Source organism: Bos taurus, chromosome 29 (genome assembly GCF_002263795.3).
Source record: "Bos taurus isolate L1 Dominette 01449 registration number 42190680 breed Hereford chromosome 29, ARS-UCD2.0, whole genome shotgun sequence".
NCBI classification, from domain to species: Eukaryota; Metazoa; Chordata; class Mammalia; order Artiodactyla; family Bovidae; genus Bos; species Bos taurus.
In genome coordinates, this window is record NC_037356.1 from 36,514,327 (window position 1) to 36,535,587 (window position 21,261).

The 21,261-nt window shown below is 55.4% G+C and overlaps 1 protein-coding gene across 1 annotated transcript; it reads right to left on the minus strand.

Moving 5' to 3' along the window:
- Nucleotides 1–2,227: 2,227 nt before the first annotated feature.
- On the minus strand, nt 2,228–19,851 carry ADAMTS8 (ADAM metallopeptidase with thrombospondin type 1 motif 8). The gene is made up of 9 exons (NM_001192325.2): nt 19,096–19,851; nt 12,471–12,710; nt 11,541–11,676; nt 10,876–11,043; nt 9,753–10,054; nt 7,646–7,829; nt 4,830–5,002; nt 4,539–4,714; nt 2,228–2,792 (listed from the first exon to the last, which is right to left on the minus strand). Exons 1-9 carry the CDS (start codon nt 19,849–19,851, stop codon nt 2,228–2,230), a joined length of 2,700 nt encoding a protein of 899 aa, NP_001179254.2.
- Between the last annotated feature and the right edge of the window lie 1,410 nt (nt 19,852–21,261).

A 21,261-nucleotide genomic window follows, 5' to 3' on the forward strand; every position in this document is an offset into this window, starting at 1 on the left:
AGTCAGTCTTCCCTCCTCTGGGCAACAAGGGTGGTCATGGTAGGCTGGGGGAGCAACAGCCTGGTCTCTCCCTGCAGATCTGTTTTCAGAGTCCCTGAGCTGCAGCTGCTGAGTTTCCAGACACAAACAAGCCTGTCTTCTGTGAGCCTCGCTGAGCCCACACAGCAAAGAGGAGCCAAGTGGGATATTATTCTGCTCTGCGCACCAGCAGCTCTGCTGCCAGCTGAGTGCCAGGCAGACTCTGTGCCTGGTAATGATGCAGGCTGTAGGGAAGGCACAGCTGGGCATGCGTGGGCAGTTACTGTGGACACACTTGGCCTTGATTATTTGGGGGAGAAAGAGAACGGAAAGAGACAAAGAATTGCAGAAATACACGGTCCATCTCAACAAAGCTGGTGCGCAACAAGGAAAAATATGGCACTTCTGGTCATCATCAACATGCCTGCGTGTGCTTGTTTATGCTGAGGCGAGCCTGCCTCCCGCTCACCAAGGACATGGCAGTCAGGGAAAAGTGGTCAGTGGCGTCCACGGCCGCCACGTGGAGTTCGCACCATGTCAAGACAACCCTCGGAGGCGGGGTTGGAGCTGAATCCTATCTGCCTGCCTATGCCCCACAACTAAATCCTCCCAGGGGAACCTTTCCTCTCACACAGGCTCTGTGCAGCATCCTCTCTGCTGAGCCCACTTTTCATTAGAAGGGGTCTCAGGAGATAGCTAAAGGGAAGGACCAGGGGGTTAAAGGGGATAGAAAAAGGAAGATCCTCATTCAGACTTCTCCCATCTTCATTAGAGTGTCGTCTCTTGATGTCGTCTGTTCCTTTCCATCCTTGTACTAAGCTCCTTGTACACCAGACCACATGGAAGACGAGCTGGGGGCTTGCTCAGAGCCAGGCAGAGATGAGGGGACCTGGAGTAAGGTGGGATTAGGGGGTTCTCGGGCAGGTTTCAGGTGCTGGTGGGGAGGTCGTTCTGTGTAACAGCACTGATGGGGACACTGCAGTTTGTGTAGTCAAAAGAGTTGTGAGTTGGGGCTGAACTCGACGTGAAGAGAAGGAGCTGAGGTCACTGGGATGATGGTCCTTAGAAACAGGTGCGGCATTCCTCAGATGCTAAGAGAATCTTGTTTCTCCGGCTGGTCGGTATGTAAATATGAGGATGAGGACACATGCAGAGTGGAATGGGAAAGGATTTCCCAAGAATAAGCAACCTGGGGGCATCGCCAAACCTTTGTTACCCCAGAGTTGGAAGTTTCCACTAGAGCAGGGCTTCTCAAAGCAGGGTCCCCAAACTAGCAGCCTGCATGTCATCTGGGAACTTGTTAGAAATGCAGATTTGCAGTCCCTGACACTGACTCAGAAACCCTTGGGGCTGGGCCCTGCCATCTGTGTTTCAAGCAGGCCTTTAATGACCCTAATGCCTGCTGAAGTTGGGGAACCTCCAGTCTGGAGTATGCAGATACAGCCTTGCCTCAACTGGCTGGACTCGGCAGATAAGAACACTCAGAGGGAGGTCTCAGAGATGCAGGCAAGGTGCCAGCTTCCATGGGTGTGCTCAAGGTGAGCTGACCTAGTTTCAGCCTCTGTCCTGGGGCCCAGGGTCCCCTGCCCTTCCAGAGAAGTACAGAGCCAGAACAGACCCCTGCATTGGCACAAGAGCACACTTTAGTTCAGAGACACATTTGCATAAATACTTGAAGTGGATCCACCCCTGCAGGTGGGAGCCTGAGAACACGGGGCTCTTCACAGTCCCGGGCTCGCAGCCCTCCAGCCGATGGGTTTAATGCTGAAGATAGTCCCGGTCATCTCTGAAGATGCCTCAGGGTGCAAATATCGGGCTTGCTGTGATGCTCACCATCACCCCAACTCCCCGTCTCTCTGTGACTAATATTTTCCTCACTGAGGTAGATTATTTATCAAGGGAACCAAGTAGAAAACAGTTTTTTTTCATTTAACTTTGCTACTCCTTTTCAAACAGGCTGAACGAGTCTTCTGTTTGTGTCCCTTTTACCTTATGCCCTCTACTTGAACCAAGGAGGGTCCACCCCACAGCATCTGTGGTCTGTCTCTTCTCCTCTCCTCCCCTTGTAGATTCATGCCCAGCTGGAGGGCCATGGCAGTGTAAGGCCTGGGTAGGCTGGCAATACCACCTCCAGATGTGGGGTCACCATAGTGCGACCTTGTTTGCACCCCACACCCCGAGCCCATGAGCAGAAGCCACCCTCTCTGAATCACGAGAAGCAGGGCAGGCTTCTGCAGAGCTTGGTATCCTCAGGCTTCAGAGCCTCATCACAGGCGGCAGAGGTCTGGCCGCTGGGGTCACGGCACTGCACCATCCGCCGCTGCCAGCCGGCCCCGCAGCTGTGAGAACATTCAGACCAGTCCCCCAGCACCCACTGCGTGTTGAGCAGGGCCTGAATGACATTGGTGGTTGTCCTCTCTCTGCTGCTCTGTTTGCTGGAGTTCATATCATCAGGGACAAAGAAGGTATATTTGACCTTGAGGGGATCCCCATGGACCTTCAGGAGCTGTAAGGTCAGTGGCTCGGGCAGGGACTGGAAGCTCTGCAGCCGCTCCAGGGAGGTGAAGGCACCGCTGTACCTGAGGACAGTCCCGTTCAGCAGGATGTACTGTTCTGTGGGAAAGATGGCGTTGTTTCCATTGAGCAGGTACTCCCCATCTGTGGTCTTCAAGGCCAGGTAGTTGCCATCGTTCTGAACTCCCGGCGGACTCCGTTGTTTCACATCAATGTTTGTGGAGCCAGCCGGGAAGGTGACAATGTCATTGTAGCCATAACTGTGACAGGAACAGAAAGATACTCTTAGGACCTGTGGTTCCCCAAGTCAGGCACTTAAGAGGTCAGTGTGGAGTGACTGGAGGTGGGCAAACAAAAATTTGCACTATCAAATCAGGAAATAGTTGCATAAAGTTGCCAATAAGTTAGCTGGTGACGCCAGCAAGAATGCTCTGTACATTGGGATTTTTGCTTTGCCCGGCAGCTCTATTGTGAGTGTTTGGAGATGAGAACTGACGATAGCATACAGGGGAAGGGAGCCCAAAGGGAAGTGAAAGCTGGGCTGTTGCTGCTCAAGTCCCCACGCCCATTCCAGGATCTGACCAGATGGATGCCTCACTCCGCTCTCAGAGTCCGTCCGTTCCTGGAAGTGTGGCTGTGTGGCTCAAGGGCAGGGAGCAGGGTGGCACACTGTGCCCAGGGGCCTTCTCCCGGGTGTGCCAGCACCAGGAGCTGGGCCGTCGGAGGTGACAGGGTGCTCTGGGGCAAATGTTTTCACTTTATTGTGGGCCTTGGGCTTTCTGTGGGATGGAGAACCCTGAATTCTTATTCTTCTCGTTGTGGGTAGAAAGTATTTGGTCTCATAGGCTAGGAGGGAGGTGAAGAGGCCTGAGGAGGGCAGTCACTCTGTTATTTGCTGTTCTTGTCTCATGCCCACTGGGAAGCTGTGAGAGGACCCTGGCCCCTGATCTAAGGTCTGAGCGAGCACCGTGGGGACTCCCCCTTTGACCGCCTCATGCCGTGTGGTTCTTTTTTTCTATATCATTGAGTTTAAATATGAACAGACTCGCGAGTTGTATTTGAAAGCAGATTTTGTTCTTTGATTCTGATGAGATGAGGTAGCATGAAGGAGTTGGGTAGGGGTGCAGTGTGGCCATGGACCCTTGCCCTTCTCTACAAAGTGTGTGCAGGGCAGGAAAAAACCTCTAGGAAAGGAGAAACCTGGGTTCTCCTCAGACGTCGTTACCTACCATGGTGACCTCAGATGATCATGTTATCTCTTCGTGCCTCAGTTTCCTCATCTATAAACAGGGAATGACCATCCTGGCCCTGACAGACTCATTTTAGGAATCAGTCAGAAGTGAAAGCACTTAAATATAGAAGGGCTTCCCTTGTGGCTCAGCTGGTAAAGAACCTGCCTGCAATGTAGGAGATCTGCGTTCAGTCCCTGGGTTGGGAAGATCCCCTGGAGAAGAGAAAGGCTACCCACTCCAGTATTCTGGCCTAGAGAATTCCATGGGCTGTATACTCCATGGGGTCGCAAAGACTCGGACTCGACTGAGCAACTTTCACTTCACTTCACAGGAACTTACGGATTTAAGGTATGAGAAAGGATCTGGGGCTCTCAGATTCAGGAAGCTCCAAGACTGCCAAGGTCCCCCAAGAACCCCCTTTCTGAAGATCCACCTGCAGAAAGGGCAGGACCCACCGGGTGCAGGTGAAACGTCCTTCCCACAGCAGGCCTGGAGGAGCTGCTTCTGGCAGGGGTCCCAGTTACTCAGCGCAGATCTGCTGCCGACTGACTCAGAGATGATGCCCCAGGCACGTGGCCTCCGGTGGCCCCTCTGCCAGTCAGACTGCACCACGTGCTCTCCCACCTCCTCACCCCTCACAACCACTCTGAGACAGAGAGGATACCGAGTTCATGCAGACACTGCAGCTAGCACTCCCGGGTATGCAGGGGCCGCCACTGTCTCTAAAGCCCGGTCCACTCCTGCAGCTAGGGACAGGACTCCTGGGAGACCCACCTGGAGGGACTGAAGGAGCCAGACACCTTCCTGCATGAGTCACCTTTGCCCCCACACACCCCACACTTGTCCAGCTTCTTAGGTGAGTCCAACACGTGATCACAGCCAGCCTTGACACACTGGCCACGGACACAGATGGCCAGAGTATCGGGTCCGCACAGGGTGCCATCGATCACCTGCAGAAAGGAAGCGGGGTCTGAAGGGACCTGAGCATAGATGCAGCCCGCACGTGGTCCGGGCCAGGAGGCCTTCCTCCCCACCCGTGCATCTGAGTTCCAGAAGGTTCCTCACCTTGTCCTCAAATATTCTGAACTCGCTCCGCCCCCTGGCTAGGCAGAACAGTTTGCAGCGGTCCCGGGGGGACACCCCCGCATACTTGGGGACCCACTGCAGTAGGTTTCCCTCCACGTCTGTGTAATTGTAGGCATTGAACTTCTCACACTGCTGCTCCCTGAAGCTTTTCCCTAAAACGAGGATGAGAGGTCACGGAGTCACCATGCTGAACTGAAGCAGGGAGGACCCCGAGGGGGAGATGCCCGGATTCTGGGCATCCTTCTTCCTCCTGGACTTGACCTGGTCCCAGGACGCGGGTCACCTCAGCCCGCCCTTCCTCAGCACTGACCTCGGCGCTGACTCATGAGGCAGGAAAGGAGAAGCCTGCCCCGCGGGGGTTTTCTGGGAAAGACAGTGTTTCTATTGGGGAGAGTCTTAATTCTGCTTTACTGATTAGCTTTCTCTCATGGCTCAGTTGGTATAAAGAATCCGCCTTCAGTGCAGGAAGACCTAGACTCAATTCCTGGATTGAGAAGACCCCTTGGAGAAGGAAATGGCAATCCACCCCAGTGTTCTTGCCTGGAAAATCCCATGGACAGAGGAGCTTGGCGGGCTGCAGTCCATGGGGTTGCAACAATCGGACATAACTTAGCGACTAAACCACCACCAACACCAAACCTAGGTGAGGATGGGGATAGCTCAGTAGGCCTGGGAAGCAGAGAATGACACATGGAGGTATATTTTGGACCCTCTGCTAATCATGACTCTTGACACTGGACATTTGGACAAAGGCCCCCTCTGTCCCTAATTCTGATCTGGCCTCTGCTCTCCACTTGCTGTAATTCTGGGTGTCTTTGGGGGAGTCCACTTGAAGACACTGTGATTACCTCCAGCTCAGTGAGGCCCAACTCCGTGTGGTTCCTCCATCACCTGGTTGACTCTTCATTGTTGTTGCTAAGTCACTTCAGTCGTGTCCGACTCTGTGTGACCCCATAGACGGCAGCCCACCAGGCTCCCCCATCCCTGGGATTCTCCAGGCAAGAACACTGGAGTGGGCTGCCATTTCCTTCTCCGATGCATGAAAGTGAAAAGTGAAAGTGAAGTCGCTCAGTCGTGTCGATTCTTAGCGACCCCATGGACTGTAGCCTCCCAGGCTCCTCCATTAATGGGATTTTCCAGGCAAGAGTACTGGAGTGGGGTGCCATTGCCTTCTCCAGGTTGACTCTTCACAGTGTGATGTTACCACCTTCTAGCCTGAGACTGGAACCCTGGTATCTTCTCGACATTTGAGCACCTACATCTGCTATTTCCGGCATGTCACTAAGTCCTGTCCTCTGTTCAGGATGAGCTGAGGTTTTGCATGCTCCTTCCCATACTCCACAATTCAGTCCACTGCTCACAAGCTAAGGCTGGGGGTTTCCTGTGAGACTTGGTGCCTAGTCTCCCACCCATCCTGCTGCTTCCAAGACAGGAAGACCTGGGTGTTTCCTTCTCTCGGTCCTGAAGTTAGCGCTGCTCTTACTGCTGAGGTTCCCCACCGAGCTGGACACCTTCATGGTCTGTGGAGCTTCAAACCCCAGGTGGCCACGCCCCCTCCTAAGAGAGCGTCGGGACAGCCGAGGCACACGAGAGGCACTAAGCTCCCGCTGATGGAGATGGCTGGTACCAGTGCACCTGAAATCCAGGTCTCAGCTCCTGTCCGTGTCTCCTCTGTGCCTCGTATTCATTCCCCTCTCCTCTCTTCTCTCTCTCATTTCCCCAGGAGCCCTTCACTAGTGTGCCAGGAGGATGCCCACAATTCCAGGCAGATGCTCTAGAGCCTCCTGCCATTACGGCTCCTCCTCGTCTTACAAAACTACAAAGCCTCCAGACTCCCTTGCTATTTGCCCTCCCTGGGCTGGGCCTCTGTGCTTGTAGGAACTTCTCTAACCTCCCTAAAAGTGTGTGCCATCTGCTGCCTGTCACACTCCCTGGAGCTGCGACAAGGAGCTGGACAGGGTGGTGGAGCAAGGATCTGCAGGGACTCCCTCTCATGTCTCTGTAGCCGTCACTGCTCCTAGTTAAGGAGTTAAGGTATGTGCTTTTCATGGAGCTCAGCTCAGTGCTCTGTGATGACCTAGAGGGTTAGGAGGGGAAGGGAGGAGAGGGAGGTCCAAGAGGGAGGGGATATATGTATACTCAGAGCTCATTCACAGCAGAAACTAACACAACATTGTAAAGCAACTATCCTCCAATTAAAGAAGACTACATGGGGAAAAAAAAAAAAAAGGTATGTGCTTTCTTGTGGGCACTGGGGGATGTGCCTGGGAGGCAGAAATGAGGCACTTCCCAGGAAGGTTCCCATAGGCAGATGCCATGGCCCCAAGGGGAGATGAGCAACCTTCTTAGGAGAAGTGTGTGCTAGGATCAGATTCAGAAACCTTCCCTCTGCCCTGGGCTGAACGTTGGCTGGAGTGACCCTGGAGGTGGCTCCGACAATTGCTTTGGACAGTGGCTCCATTGTTCTGCACACACAACAGGGTTTAGACTCCTCCAGGAGTAGTATTACTGTGGACTCTAGCCCTCCGCAGAGCCCTGCCCCAGCTCTAGAGCATAAGCTGGTTGGGAGTGACATCCTCCATGTCCACATCTCCAAAAACCAGGGTGGTTTCTCTCCTTGACTTTTCCAGGCTCTCCCTGCACAGTGAGAGCTGGCCCGGGGCACTGTAGGCTGCCCCGAAGTGTGGTGCCTCAAGAGCCTGTTTCTGTCTGCACCCTGGAAAGCTCTGAGCCCGAGAGACCACCCTCTTCCAGGGATGTGCTGCAGTCGCCGTAGCAGCTGCTCTGGTCATTACCGTCTGGGGGGCACTCCTCGGTGTGGCATGACTGGTACTTGGCTCTCTGACCCAGGCAGTACTTCCCTCCGTTCTGAGGCTCAGGATTGGTGCACTCACGGTATGAAAACTGTACTCCTCCTCCGCAGGTCCGTGAACATGCACCCCAGGGTCCCCACGGGGCCCAGCCTCCATCCACCACAGCCTGCAACACACAAGGCCGCTCTGAGTGGGGTGAGGGGAGAGGGCCTAGGCTCTCGGTGGGACCTCCTTTCCTAGCTGTGCTTGTGCTGGTGGGTGGAGTTCGCTAACTGCCCAATTCGTCTTCCCATTGGCTTGTGTGACTGCAGCTGACCACAGAGTCTGTGCGGGCCTGGCCCTCAGCTGCCCTCCAAGCAGCCAAGGGTCTAGAACCGTTCCTCACCCTTTGTAAGGTGCTCAGTTGCAGAATCAAACACTTTTATGGGAATAAGGCTGAGGAAAATACAGTGGTTTCCCATGGGGGCTGAGACTCCCGCAGTGTTTGGAGACAGCTGGGCAGGGTGTACACTGTTGGCCTCCAACGAGTCGGGGACAGGGAGCTGCTCAGCCTATACAGCCAGAGTGCACACAGCCCAGACACCACCAGTGCTGAGGCTGAGCAGCTCTGACCTAAAGGAAGGATCTCTGGGAGGTGAGGCTGCTAGTCTACTAGCCTCCAGGTCCAGGAGTGAGTAGGACATCCTGGGAACAGTCACATCCAACTTTACAACTGACTCTGAGGTCAAGCAGTTGTGATGGGTGGGTACACAGAGTTTTCAAAATGAAAATAATTTTTTAAAGGTTACAGAAGTCATACGTGATCCTATAAAAAATGAAAAATAGGAAAAATGTGAGAGAAAGTAACACTTAAAGATATACCACTACCTAGATGAAGCCATTGACATGATTTTCATCAATATCCCTTTATACCTGTGCTCTGACTATCGTCATGAAGGTCCCGTGTTTTTATTTTACAGAGACATGATTCTGTCAATATATGCAATATTTCTTTTTTTTTTTTATGCAATATTTCTAATCTGTCTTTTCCCCTTAAAAATACATTAGAAGCACTAGCCTGGGTTCACTTTCTGGCCACTTTTTCCTGTGTGGAGCCTGGCTGCACTGCTGGGGAAGGTGGGAGTGGACCCCCTTCCCATCTCTCCCCTCAGGACTGTGTGAAGCCCACACTACAGGACAGGGTTGGGAAAAGCCACGTGTTGGGCAGGGGCTTGGAGGGGACTTAGAAAGAATCCATGACGCCTATCCCGGCCCAAGTTTAGAAGGAATGTGTGGATTACGTGGCCACACAGGCCCCTGGGCCTCCGTGCACGGGATGTGCCCTGAGGACAGCCTTCCAGAAGGTGAGAGCGCAGGCCACCCTAGTGATTCAGAGCTGGCCAGACCCAGGCTGAGACCCATCGGACATTGTTTCAGAGATGGCTCAGTGACTCCAGTTAGAGAAAGGTGACGAGCCTTACAGTTTGGAAGTACAAAGAGCAGGGCAAAGGAGCCAGTCGTTTAAAACCCCTTCTCGACATTGCCTTGCCTTCCCTGCAGGTTCACTCTGCCAAGTTTTCTCTACTGGCTCAGAGGTGGTTCCCCTTCCTTCTTCCCTCCTTCTGGAACAAGGGGTCCCCACACTACCTCCCACTGTCCTGACCCCTAGCTAAGAATTCAGCTCAGACACGGGTAGGGCATGAATACTTTCCCCTCCTTCTTGATGGGGTGTCCCTCCTCTGCTGTCACTCACTCCGTTTATAATAGAATTCATAATGGCTTCTGTTTATTGAGTGTCCATGACAGTCTCGCGCAGGAGTGTCCACACCTAGCACCAGTCCTCCAAGTCAAGTCCACAGCTGTTCCAAAGGCAAGCTCTCCAAACGCCCAAGCCCTGATAGCACCATCCATTTGCTCTGAGGACACCCTCGAAGGGCTCCTCTTGTGTCTGAATAAATACGCTTTATTTTGTGTGTCAAAGGATGTGTGGCTCTACTCATAGTTGCATCTGGCCCCAAGCCTCCTGCTTCCTAGCTCTCAAGTGCGGCTTCCTCCATGGAAACAGCCCTCCCCCGTCCCTCTCCCTGACACCCCAGTGGCCATCCCTCACCTCGGGCTTCTCCACTTCCTCCTCGGGCAGGCAGCTGCCCTCCCAGCAGAGGTGCCCGGGCCCGCAGGGTGTCCCATCGGCCCAGGGCAGGCTGGCATTCCTCGTGTGGCAAAGGGGGTCGGGGCCATCAATGCGGCACCAGAGCTGCGCACAGGTGTTCTGGTCAGAGGAGTTGGGGCAGTGGCGGAAGCCCAGCCCAAAGATCTGCTTGCACTGTTGGTCCAGGTCGTAGAGGGGCCTGCGGCCGGGGAGGTCTGTGGGCAGGGCCATGGCCCAGGAAGGGGCATCCAGAAGGCAGTCCCCTGAGGAATGAAGGAAGCAGAGAAACAGGAATAAGGGCCAGGGGTTCCCTCCTGTCACATGGCACTCAAGGACTCCTTGACTTCAATCCACAAACTGTCAACACTCCATCATCTAGAGAAATTCCTTCCACGTTTTGATTATCAGTAGCACATTTATTTAAAGGACTGAATTTCTTTGTCATCCAGAATGTCTTATATGTATGCAGTGTTTACCGAGGGAAGGCCAGCTAATTGTAGCACTAATCTAAGTCACAGTATAATTAGGGATGTAAATGGACTGTTAAATCCAGGCCCAGAGAATTAAAGCCAAAGTATTGATGTTTGAACGATCTATTATGTCTGCATCAAGAATCACTTGTGTCTTCATTTCTTTACTCCACAAGCCAGGCTGCCTGCACCAGGCACTTCGCCCCACTCCTTGCTCTCAGGGGGCGTTCCTGCCTATGCTGTTTTCACGCTACCCTGTGATGTACGGCTCCAGCCGGAGGCTCCCTTCTCTGCTCTGTATGACAAACATTCTTCCATTCCTTCAAGGTCTGTGGGAACCCATCTTCTCCAACAGACCTTCTCAGACCACTTCTACCTGCTCTGCAGATAATCTCATTGGCGCTAGAAGCTGGGCTGAGGAACAGCAGGCTAGAGGAGTGGGTAGAGCACCTCAGCCCTGGAGGGCAGTGAGGACACTGCTGCTGAATGTCTCCCGTCCTGAGACTCAAGCAAAGTAGGTGCCTGCCGCCGGCCAGGGAGAAGCGGGGACCTACCGTACCCGCGGTCCAGGAATGCGGGTGCCCGCCGCCGGCCAGGGAGAAGCGGGGACCTACCGTACCCGCGGTCCAGGAACTCTCTGAGGAACGAGGCGCTGCAGGGGGACCAGGGCCGTGTTTTGTTCAGCTGGACGTAGAGCGGCGCCATCATGTGGTGCTTGTCCAGGGGCCCGAACAGCCGAGTACAAAGCTTGGAGTCGTCGTGGGGCATGCCGAGGACGTGCCCTGGGAAGGACGAGACCCCTAGTCCACCTGCCGCCTCCATTGCTGTCAGCCGTCCATCCATGGGGCACAGTGCTTTGAAAGCCTAAGCAGTGCCAGCTCATCCAGGAACTCCACCTGTTTGTTCCTCAGGGACAGTTCTCAGCCCACTCTCCCAGGGGAACCGGGAGCACTGGGATCCCTCTCTTTTCTGCTGGGGCCTTTCCTGATTCACATTCCCCTTAATCGTTTGCTCACTTTCTCTCACTGTCATTGCAGTTGACCTTCTGAATCCTGACTGCTTAGCCAGGACACCCCCTCACGGCTCTATCTGAGCACTGGTGTTTCCCCATGCCGCCTGAGGATGGCCCTTCACTCAGGGTGGGGATGGAGAGCATGAGGGCATAGTTACTCTGTGACAACCAGGAAGCACGGCACAGCCCTGGGGGGCTGCACCACTGGACTCTGGAAGGCAGGTCCCCCCAACCCAGCACCTGGCCTCTGGGAGTGGGAGATCTTACCGAGTTCGTGGGCCAGAGTGTAGGCTGCCTGGAGGCCCTGGTCCTGGATCACGGCGCAGCTCTTGCTGGGTTCACAGATGGTGCCAACGTTGGCCACACCCAGGGTGTCACACCTGCCCTCCTGCCCGCAAAGGTTCTGCTCAGGAGAAAGCGAGACGTGAGGACAGAAAGAGGACAGGAACTGCATGTTCCTGCACCTCCTGAGATGAGGGAGATGTTTTCAGCCAAATCTCTATTTCTTCACAAAGGACATTTGTCATCTACATCAGCAAGACATCAGGCTGTGGGCCTGGGAAGTCTGTCCTGGGAGGCAGGATAGCCTGGGAGGCTATAGACACCCCTGCATAGGGAGACGGATGGGCCCTGACCCCTGGACCTCGGGCTCCCCAGCTGTGAAGTGGGGCTAAACACGCAGCTTTGGCCTCGGGGTCGTCTTGACGCCTGGGGGGCAGGGAGCAGGGCCTCTACCCATGAGGAGTCTGGCTAGACTTTAGGAAACCACCTGCTTAAACCTCACCGTGAAGGTGGGCAGGCCTCCTGATTTGGAGACATTATGGGAGGAGCCTGGTTACCTGCCCCCAGGGTTTAACCCGGGTTGCAGCTGCACCTCTGCACTTTGTTCCAACTCCACATGTCTCTCAGGGCAGTTTGAGTCCTTTTTGTCTTGTCATGACCTCAGCAGACAGCTGGTCACAAACCTCTGGACAAGAGCCCTTACGCATTCCTCTGCTTCCCTTGAAATACCTCATACTTGTCCTCATGACCTCCTCCTCCCGCCCCACCCCCTCGTCCACATTCACGGCTCTCTGTCCAGCTAGGGCCAGCAGGGAGCCAGTCCCCACATTTGGGCTGGCTCCACATTTGAGCCACACCCCCTCCTTGACCCACCCGGTGCCACCCCTTCCCCTGCAGTGTCTGGAGGCCCTCAACCTCTCTGGTGAGCAGGATGGCCGTGTCGAAGTGCTCGGGGTGCCGGTCTCTGGGCTGGTTGATGTCCCGCTGCCAGGCGCAGAAGTCGCGCAGTATCAGCCCGCTGTTGTCTGACACCTCGGGGCCCAGCTTCTTGTCCCCCAGGATCACCAACTTCATCATCACCAGGTTGACGGAGTTGCCGATGCTGGGGTGCTTGTAGATGCGGGCGGCCATGGACATCAGCATCAGGATGTGGTTCTGAGGCGAGCAGGGGTGAAGAGGGAGGGGTCAACATCCCAGCAGTGCCCACCCCTGCTGTCACCTGAGCTGTGCACTCCTCACTGCAGGGCATTGGTGTATAGCCTCTTTGGGTGGGCTCCTAACCCCCCTCCCCGCCACCCCAAGCACTGGCATTATTTCCCTGCCTTGTACGTATTAGAAATCCATGGCTGAGTAAGTGGCCTGAGGTCCAGAGCTAGTGTGTCAGCCAGCCCATGAACCCTGCAGGCCTGGCTCCAAAGTTTGTGTGTTTAACGTCCTGCCCAGCCACACATGGCCATGGACATCTAAATCCATTAAAATTCAATCCAATTAAAATCACCGTCCCTCTGCCACACCAGGCACATTTCAAGAGCACCAATAGCCACATAAGACTCATGGCTGCTGCAGAACATTTTCATCGTCACAGAAAGTTCTTCTACTGGACTGCACGATTTATCTACCTTAACCTGGACACCCACCGTCTCCCTGCCAGCCACCCCTCCCCTCATGCTCTCAGCCCAGAAGCACTTGTCTGAGCACTCAAGGTTAGAGTCCATGGAGAATTGTCCTCAGTCTGCTGCGGTAACCCCTACTCTTCTTTGCTGTAATGGTCACTCCTAACAGGAGCTCCTCTGCACCAGTCGCAGACTGGATATGCGTCACCTCAGGAAATGCTCACAATGATCTGGGCAGTCATCCTCATTTCTCCAACAAGGAAGTGGAGGTTCTCACAAGTCAAATACCTTGTCTACAGCCACCCAGCTCTTAAAGCTGGGGTGTAGCACAGGCATGTCTGCCTCTGAGGTCTATACTCTTCTCATTAAACTTCCCAGAACCTAGCCTCCTGGCTTCTGCCTGGACAGCCCAGGGGGTTTAATCCTCCTCAGCTTGGGTCAGGAGAGAAGGGATGGGCTGGTGAGACCCAGGCTCTCAGCCTCACGCTGCTTCTGGTCCCATCAAGGTCAGAGGAAGAGTGGACATCGGTGCTTGGCCTCTGCCCAACCCTGGGCTGCCAACAGCTCCCAGGGCCTCCGAGGAGGCCAGATCAGGTCACTCTCCTGCCTCTGGGACCTCCAGAAGAGCATCGTCTAGGATGATTCTACAGAACAGGAAACCGAGGTCCTCTGCCAGGAGTGTGGCCAGTCCTGCTCCCTGCCCCTCAGGGCTCCACCCCGCTGTAGTCTCTTTTTCTGCCCTCCTGTGATCTGGAAGGTGGGACCGGAAGGAAAGAACCGAAGGTGAAAGGCTACAGAGGGACATTCCGGGGCTGAGGTCACGTGTGGGAGTTCCAGATGAATCCCATTACTTGTGAATGGGATCTGTCTGTTCATCTCGCCGGCAACCGGCCAGATATGTGGTAAGACTATAAACAAGGGTCGGCAGGTCACTTAGTGTGTCAGACACTCCAGCTACGTTTAGGCTGATGTAAACATCGTATCAACAAAGCTGAAACTTGGCACCCGCTCCTGGAGTCAGATTCCTGAGGGAAACAAGTAACCACCTCATTAGGCAGCTGGGGGTGAGGGCTGAGGAGTGGCAGCCTGTCTGGCTCTTCCCTCTAGTTATCCGCTGCTTCCAGGGTGCCCCCCGCCACCCCTGACGAGGACCAGTGGCCAACTCCTGGAACAACCTGCAACAACCTGCAACCCTCCTCACAAGAGAACTCCCTTCAAGTTCCAACATCACAATCTCAAAACTAGGGAGATGATGTTTGATGAAGAAGGCATGTAGGCGAGAAACGCCAGCTGCCCCACAACCAGTCCCTAAAGGTTTGGAATAAGGAACCAGTGATCTAAGGTTTAAGAAGGCTCTGTTTCCCAAGCTGTTCCATCATCCTAGCAGAGACTGTCAATGGGTTGATCCCCAGTGTGAGCCGAAGGTACACGAGTGCACAGGATGTGCGACCTGACACCGAGGCTCATGGATTCTTCTCCCTGGGGTTCAGGGAGCTCGTAGCTTCCTCTCCAAACATCATGCAAATGGCAGGCTGAGCCGGCTTGAGAATTTTCCTTTTAGGCAGTGGGTTTAATGGGAGGACATTGAAGTTTCCCTTGGATGCTCTCTTCTAAGATAATTCCCATCAAAAGAGGGCTGCCAGGCCTGTATGGTCCAAAGTGTCTGTTAAAGTCCGCAGTCCTGGCCTGGCCCACCTACCCTTTCTCTCAATCACTGAGCTTTTGGGATGAGAAATTCCTCTGAGGACTGGTGGCTCAGATGTCTGTGCATCTAACTGACCCTGGGGGCAGGGAGCCAGGCCTGGGCAGGTGGGCAGCTGTGAGACCGTGAACCCCACTTCTGGGCCTATCTCCTGGTCCAGAAGGGCAGGTCTGACTTCCAGGCCCAAAACGCCATCCAAGGCAACTCTGGTATTAGCTGTGCTTTGCTGAGCATCTGCTATGTGTCAGGCCCTGGGTCAGATGCCTTTTGTATTTTACTATCTCCTCCAGACACTGCCAGATCCTTGGTAGAACAGTGCCTGTCAGGCTGGTGAAGAAATTGAGGTTCAGAAAAAGGGGTAACTTACTCAAGTCATGCATTTCTATTTTCTGTCAAAGTCTACGCTCTTCTTCATGGCACTGACTGCCACCCACCTTTGCTGTTGCAAGGACAACTGCAGCACAGTGAGATCAAAGTATGCGAGCAAGACCGCGTGCCCTTGACATTGTCTCTGTCCTACCTGCCTTCCCAGTGGGACAGGAGGATGGGTACATGGTGACTCAAGGACCGTTGAAGACTATGGCCTTTTTAAACTGGGAAGTGCTTTACACGGTCGATCATTCTGATGGCAACAGACCGAAGACTTGGTCTTTTCTAGTGGGGGTTCATACTTCACGGCAATATAACGTGCCCGCGGAGACTCAGACACGTGTCTGTTCTGTTATTATCCACAACAGGACACTTCTGAGAGTAAAGATGAAGTGTTAATAATTACGCCAAGATAATCCTAGCCAGGGGTTGTGCTGGGCAAGCCAGGATACTTGGCCACTCTGGTGATAGGGCTGGTGGGAGACATTTTCCCGAAGGGCAGTGGAACGGAGGTGAAGTGACTTAGCCCTCCCTGAAGCCACTGGCTAGTAGCTTGACTCTGGGACGCCTCTGGTCTTCTCTGGGGACCTCCCTGCTCAGCAGCGACTTGAGAAGCTCAGCAGCTGATGGTCTGGCTAGACCATTTTCCAGACTGAGCGTGGGGCGCCGCTCCCTACTCTCGCCCCTTCCTGGTGCAGTTTCATCCAGGAACAGTCAGCAGCAGCTGGGTGCAGACAGAGTTAAAGGTCTCTTCTGAGGTGGTCCCCCCTTTCAGAAAGCCCCCTTTGTCTGAGCTCCTCAAGTGTACAGAGTCTGGAAAACTTCCTCGTCACTCCGCAGTGAAGCCAGACTTGCGCACGGTTAATTCTTTCTCTGGCCTTGAAGGCAGTTTCTTCTCAGGACTGGGCCTCCCATTGTGGCTGGACCTGCTTGGGTGGCTGGGCTCAGTGACCCATTCCCACAGCATGGAGGATGTCAGGGGAGGCAGAGCCAGAGTCACAGACCCTCCTGGTGCTGAGCAGGCGGCACGGCCCAGCACCCCAGCATGGCTGTCAGGTGAGGAGACCTGGGGGAAGTCACAGATCGTCTGTAACCTTCACTCTCTTCCTCTGCCCCCTCACAGGTGTTTGCACTGCATGGTCCCTGTAAACCACTCTGCAGATTGAATGTCCTCAGCGTGTGACTTCCCCACGAGGTGCTGAACTTTCCAGAAGGCTCACTAGGAAGCAGCCTCAGCGATGCTTAGACTAGACTCCATTGCCAAGTCCAGGTGCGTCTCTTCATGGGGGAAGGGGAAGCATCTCTTTATCCTCATTACACACCCTGGTGGCTGGGACACCCCAAAGCACCTCCATCTGTGTGAATGAGGTCTCCAGGGGACTCCTTGAAGAGTTACTTGCAGAGAACTAGGTTATATTTGAGGAGGTGTGTCTGGGCAGGGCAGGGAATCTGGCCTTGACATTCACTTGTGCCTTGGCTGAGCTCATGGGACAGTCCAAGGGATTGAGCTGAGAAATTCAGGTCTGTCCTGTGGCATCTCCACAGCGGGTGAACAGTCAGAGCAGAGGGGCCAGGGGTCAGTCATAGAAACAGCTGTGCCTCAGCCTCAGCCCCACCTGGGGCAGTGACAGCAGAATGCAGGCAGTGACGGGATGAGACCAAGGGAGAGGGGTCAGGGCTGGCCCCAAAGGCAGAGGGAACCCTACCCACCCAGGGAAGGACCTAAGCTTTCAAGGTGCCTGACAGCTCTTCTGGGGTGTTCTCCTGACCCACGGAGGTGGTGGGCTGCTGCAGCGATCCTGTCTGAATGTCCAGAAACCTGTGTGTGTGTAGGGGACCATGTGGGACATGCGCATGTTGGGTCATCCAGCCAAGAGTCCTATGAGGGTACAAGTGCCCCTGGGTGCAAAGAGGAAGCCAGCTGTCTGGTGCAGTAGACCTGGGGCAGAACCCAGCCCTACCCTTGCCTCAGCGGCCTGGGAACCCTGGTGCCTGGCAGCCCGCATGTCTGCTCTCAGGTGGCTCTGACAGCTGGAGCTGCCAAGTACATGCTGGAGGAAAATTCACAGCATCTTAAGTGTTTGGGCGTTGAGCTGAGCCGAGAGGGTAGGGAAACATTAGGGAGGACATTTTGACTCTGAAGACCGAAAAGCAATGACTTTCCCCGCTGCTTCTCCCTGTTCTTGTGGGCTTTCCTACTCCCGGTTGTCAGGCAGCTGTCAGAAAGGAATCGTGTGTGGGAGGGCTCAGCACCGCACCCAGGGTTTGAGGTGGATGGACTTTGCCAGGGGTCCCCTGGTAGCCAGGTGTGGCTGTCCTCAACCTGAGATGGGAGAAGTCCCACCTGCCGCCTTCTGGAGGACATGCTGGGGCAGGAGTCAGAGGAGGCAGCTGGTACCTTCCCCTGCTCTCCTGGAAGGCCAGGAAGCAGATACTTGGTCAGTGCAGACCCACAGTCCTTGGGCAGAACTGGACTGCAGGGTCAAAGCTGCCATCCCAAGCTCTGGGAGGAGTGAATACAGACTGCCAACATGGGGTCTGATGGGTTTGAACCACCCTGGCAGCATCCAGGGGGGCAGCCACGTGGACCTTTCACCTCCAGTTCTTCCCATCTTTGCACCTAGAATGCATTTCCCAGTGACTGGCAGACTGAGAAAGCTGGGGCAAGTAATAGAAGGGCCCGCCGTGCCTCATGTAGACTGTTCTGCACAGGTGGTGCCAAAGCCCCCAAGGCAGGCATCAGCTGGGCACAGGCTGAGGCTAGAATGGGATGATAGCCAAGACTGCCATCACCAAAATGGCAGCAACTGAGCTGCAGCTGCGGCCAGGGTGCCCATTTCAGGAATCGGTGCCCTCTGGGTAGGTCAGTCCTCCATGGGGCACATCTCTGGTTCTGCGCTCCCCAGGATAAGAGAAAGTGCGGCCTCACCTGGAGCCTTCTGCTTCATCTGGTCCTTGGAGGAGGTGCTGGGGTGTAGGGTGACACACACACCTCCTGCTGAGTCCGCAGCATCAGTAAATCTATTTGGAATCGGCCTGGCTGCAGGAACTGTCCCCTGGACTCAGTTCCCTGCCCCAGCTCAATAGAGAGCTGTGTCTAGGCAGAGGGCAGCTCAGGTGGGCCAAGAATAGTTGTGGCTCCACCAGGGACACTCACCACAGGAGGTCAGATCCCCATTGTCTTCTCCTTCCCTCTCCCCTGAAGCTTCAGGTTCCTGGGCTGAATCCCCAGGCAGAAATTCTGTTCCCCTCCCTTCTCGTGCTGACGCCGGTGCTGCCAAGTTCTGCCAGGGCTAAGCGCCAGGTTGGCAAGGTATCCGTGCCCCTGATCAGAACCAGCTGGGCGCACAGAAGTTGGGCAGCCCCTTTCCAGCCTCAACTCCCTGCAAACAATGTCTTTTACTTAAGGCAGCCTCAGTTCTGCAGGCAAAGGACACCTTTGCATCCCAGCGGCCTTTCCTTGGGAGTCCCTCAGGTCTGGAGACAGTAGGGGGCTGAGAAATGGGGCTTGGGGTAGATGCTCTTCCCAAATGCTCACTTATCGTCTCTGTTGTGCGAGGCAGGTGTCTGGGGTGGGGGTGCTTTAAAACTCACTTTCAGCTCAGCATGTGTGGGATGGGGGTGGACATGGAGGAGGGAGCCCAGAGCCTCCCCTCCAATTAGAAGGGAGGTAGTGGCAGGAGCAGGTGGTCTCCTGGGTGTCAAAGGTCATGAAAAGAGTTACTTCCCTTTCTCAGAAAGGAGAGGACCTTGTTTGGGGTGAGGAGCTGGAAGGATTTTTCTCAGAGGGACAAGAAAGGGGACAATTTGGAGACTCTGGGAGGTGATCAGGGTGTCCCCGCACAGCAAGTCTTACCTCTAGGTCCTCTCCGTAGAAAGCAACCATGGATGCATCGGCCACCAGCAGCATTTCCACAAAGCGGTCCTCCGAAACAAACCGTTTGGTCCTGCTCTTGGCCCCCAGGGTTGGTGGTGGCTCGCTGGAACTTTCTGCCTCCTCTTCTTGGCCCTCCTCGTCCTCCTCCTGTTTCTCCTTTTCCTCCTCCTCCGCTGTGTCGGCTCTTCTCTCCTGCCTCTCACCCTCTTCCTTCTGCGCCTCCCTCTCAGACGCTCTGGACAGGGGCTGGGCTGCAGTGGCAGGGTGCACGTGCCCCCAGCGCTGCAGGAGGTGTGGCTGATGCAGGGAGCGCCCAGCGCCTTGGGGCTTGATGGTGAACTCCTGGCCTTCCAGCAGAAAAGTGCCGCTCAGCCCGCGGCAGAGGCTGACGGCCGCCAGCGACTCGGGGTCCCGGTTCACCGTGCCTGAGAAGATGCAGCCGCGCAGCTCCCTCTCGCGCCCGGCAGCCCCGCCGGAGCCCCCGAGGCGTGCGATCTTGAATTCGGGCGCCAGGAAGCTGTCGTCGGGCTCCAGGCGCAGCTCCAAGTCGCGGCCGAAGGCGGACAGGTGGAGCGCGACCTCCCCGGCGATGCTCTGCAACCGCTTGGGCACCACGAGCGCGGAGGCCGGCCTCCTGCCTCCGGGCCGGGCCGGGGCGCCGCGGGCGAGCGGCGGCAGCGTCAGCAGCAGCAGCAGCAGCAGAAGCGGCGGCCACCGGGGGGCGGCGCGGGGCATGGGGGCTGCGGCGGCGGCGCGGGAGGCGCAGGAAGGGGGCCCGGCGCGGGCAGGTGCGGGTGGCCCGGCCGCTGTCCTCGCGGGTAGGCGCTCGGCGGCTGGTCGGGCGTGTGTCCGGTGGGCAGACGTCTAGCGGCGGCGGTCCCCAGGCAGCCTCTCCGGCTCGCGCCCGCCGGGCCAGTGGAGCTGCAGCAGCTGGCGCCCTGGCCGCGTGCGCGCCCTTCACGCCCGCCTCCTCCACACCCCGGGAAGCACCGAGTGGGCTGCCGAGTTCTTCGTATTTATACTTCCTTCCCGGCTTTGACATAAGAGGTTTATTTTTGATCTCTCACTATTCCCGTTTCCCCTCCCCTGGGATCAGAGAGAGAAACTGAAAAGAGAGAGCAAGAGAGGAGAGAAAAAAATTCTGGATGAAATGTAAAACCAATCAGGAGTCAGCGAGACTGACTCCCCCGCCCCTCCTGTAAGAGTCAACGCCAACTCTTTCCCCCTCGTTTTCCGTGGTGCCACGTTAATTCCTCCAACGCTGGACGTGCCCTTCAGTCAATGATCTTGGGGAGGCCCCAGTCGCTTCCTCTTTTCCGGTCAAGTGCCCAGGACACACCCCCAGGAGACCCTTGCACAGGTCCCCGCAACAGTGTCACTTGGGGATCCGACTGTGCAAAAAAGAAGTCTCCAGAGAAGGTTCCAGAGCTTTTCATTGTAAACCCAAGGAGAGGGGTGAGAAAGATCATACTAAACTCAAGCTCCCTACTAAAAATCACGTTTTTCACCCCAAACGGAATCAGGGCAAACAATACCACCTGGTTCACACAGCTAAGGACTCTGTTACTGCCTCGTCAGAGGCTGGGGAGGGGAGCAGAACTCAGCAAGACGGTAAGTTACCAGAAGGGAGGTGGCAGCAAGGTGGGATCACCCTGGGGCAGTAAGTGCTTGCAGCTTTGTCTTTGGCCCTGACGAATAGTTGGAATAGCGCTCAGCTGCCTTGGACCTCAGGATGGTGGCAACCCTCCCCCCACTGTTTGTGGCTGTGGGTTCCAGCGTGGATGCGAGTGGATTACGGTGTCCTGCAACATCACCTCCTCGGAGTGAGAGGCGCTGTAACTTGGAGAAGGGAATGGTATGGTCCACAGACCTCTTTGAAGAGCACAAAATGCAGCACTTGATGACACCCCAGTCCTAATGGCCAAGGTCTGAGCTAGCCTGAGGGTTCTGTTCTCTAAGGATGCGCTCCTAGGTGTCCTTGGGGGAGATTCCTGGAGGTCAGGGCCTTAAAGTCCTTTGCCTGATCCCCTGCCCCAGCTGCCTGGTTCTCCGGCTGGGTTATGGTGCCTTCACTTCAGTTCTCCCACTCCATCACCATCTATGAAGGATCCGCGTCAATGTGACCTCTCAGGGCTTCTTACTCTC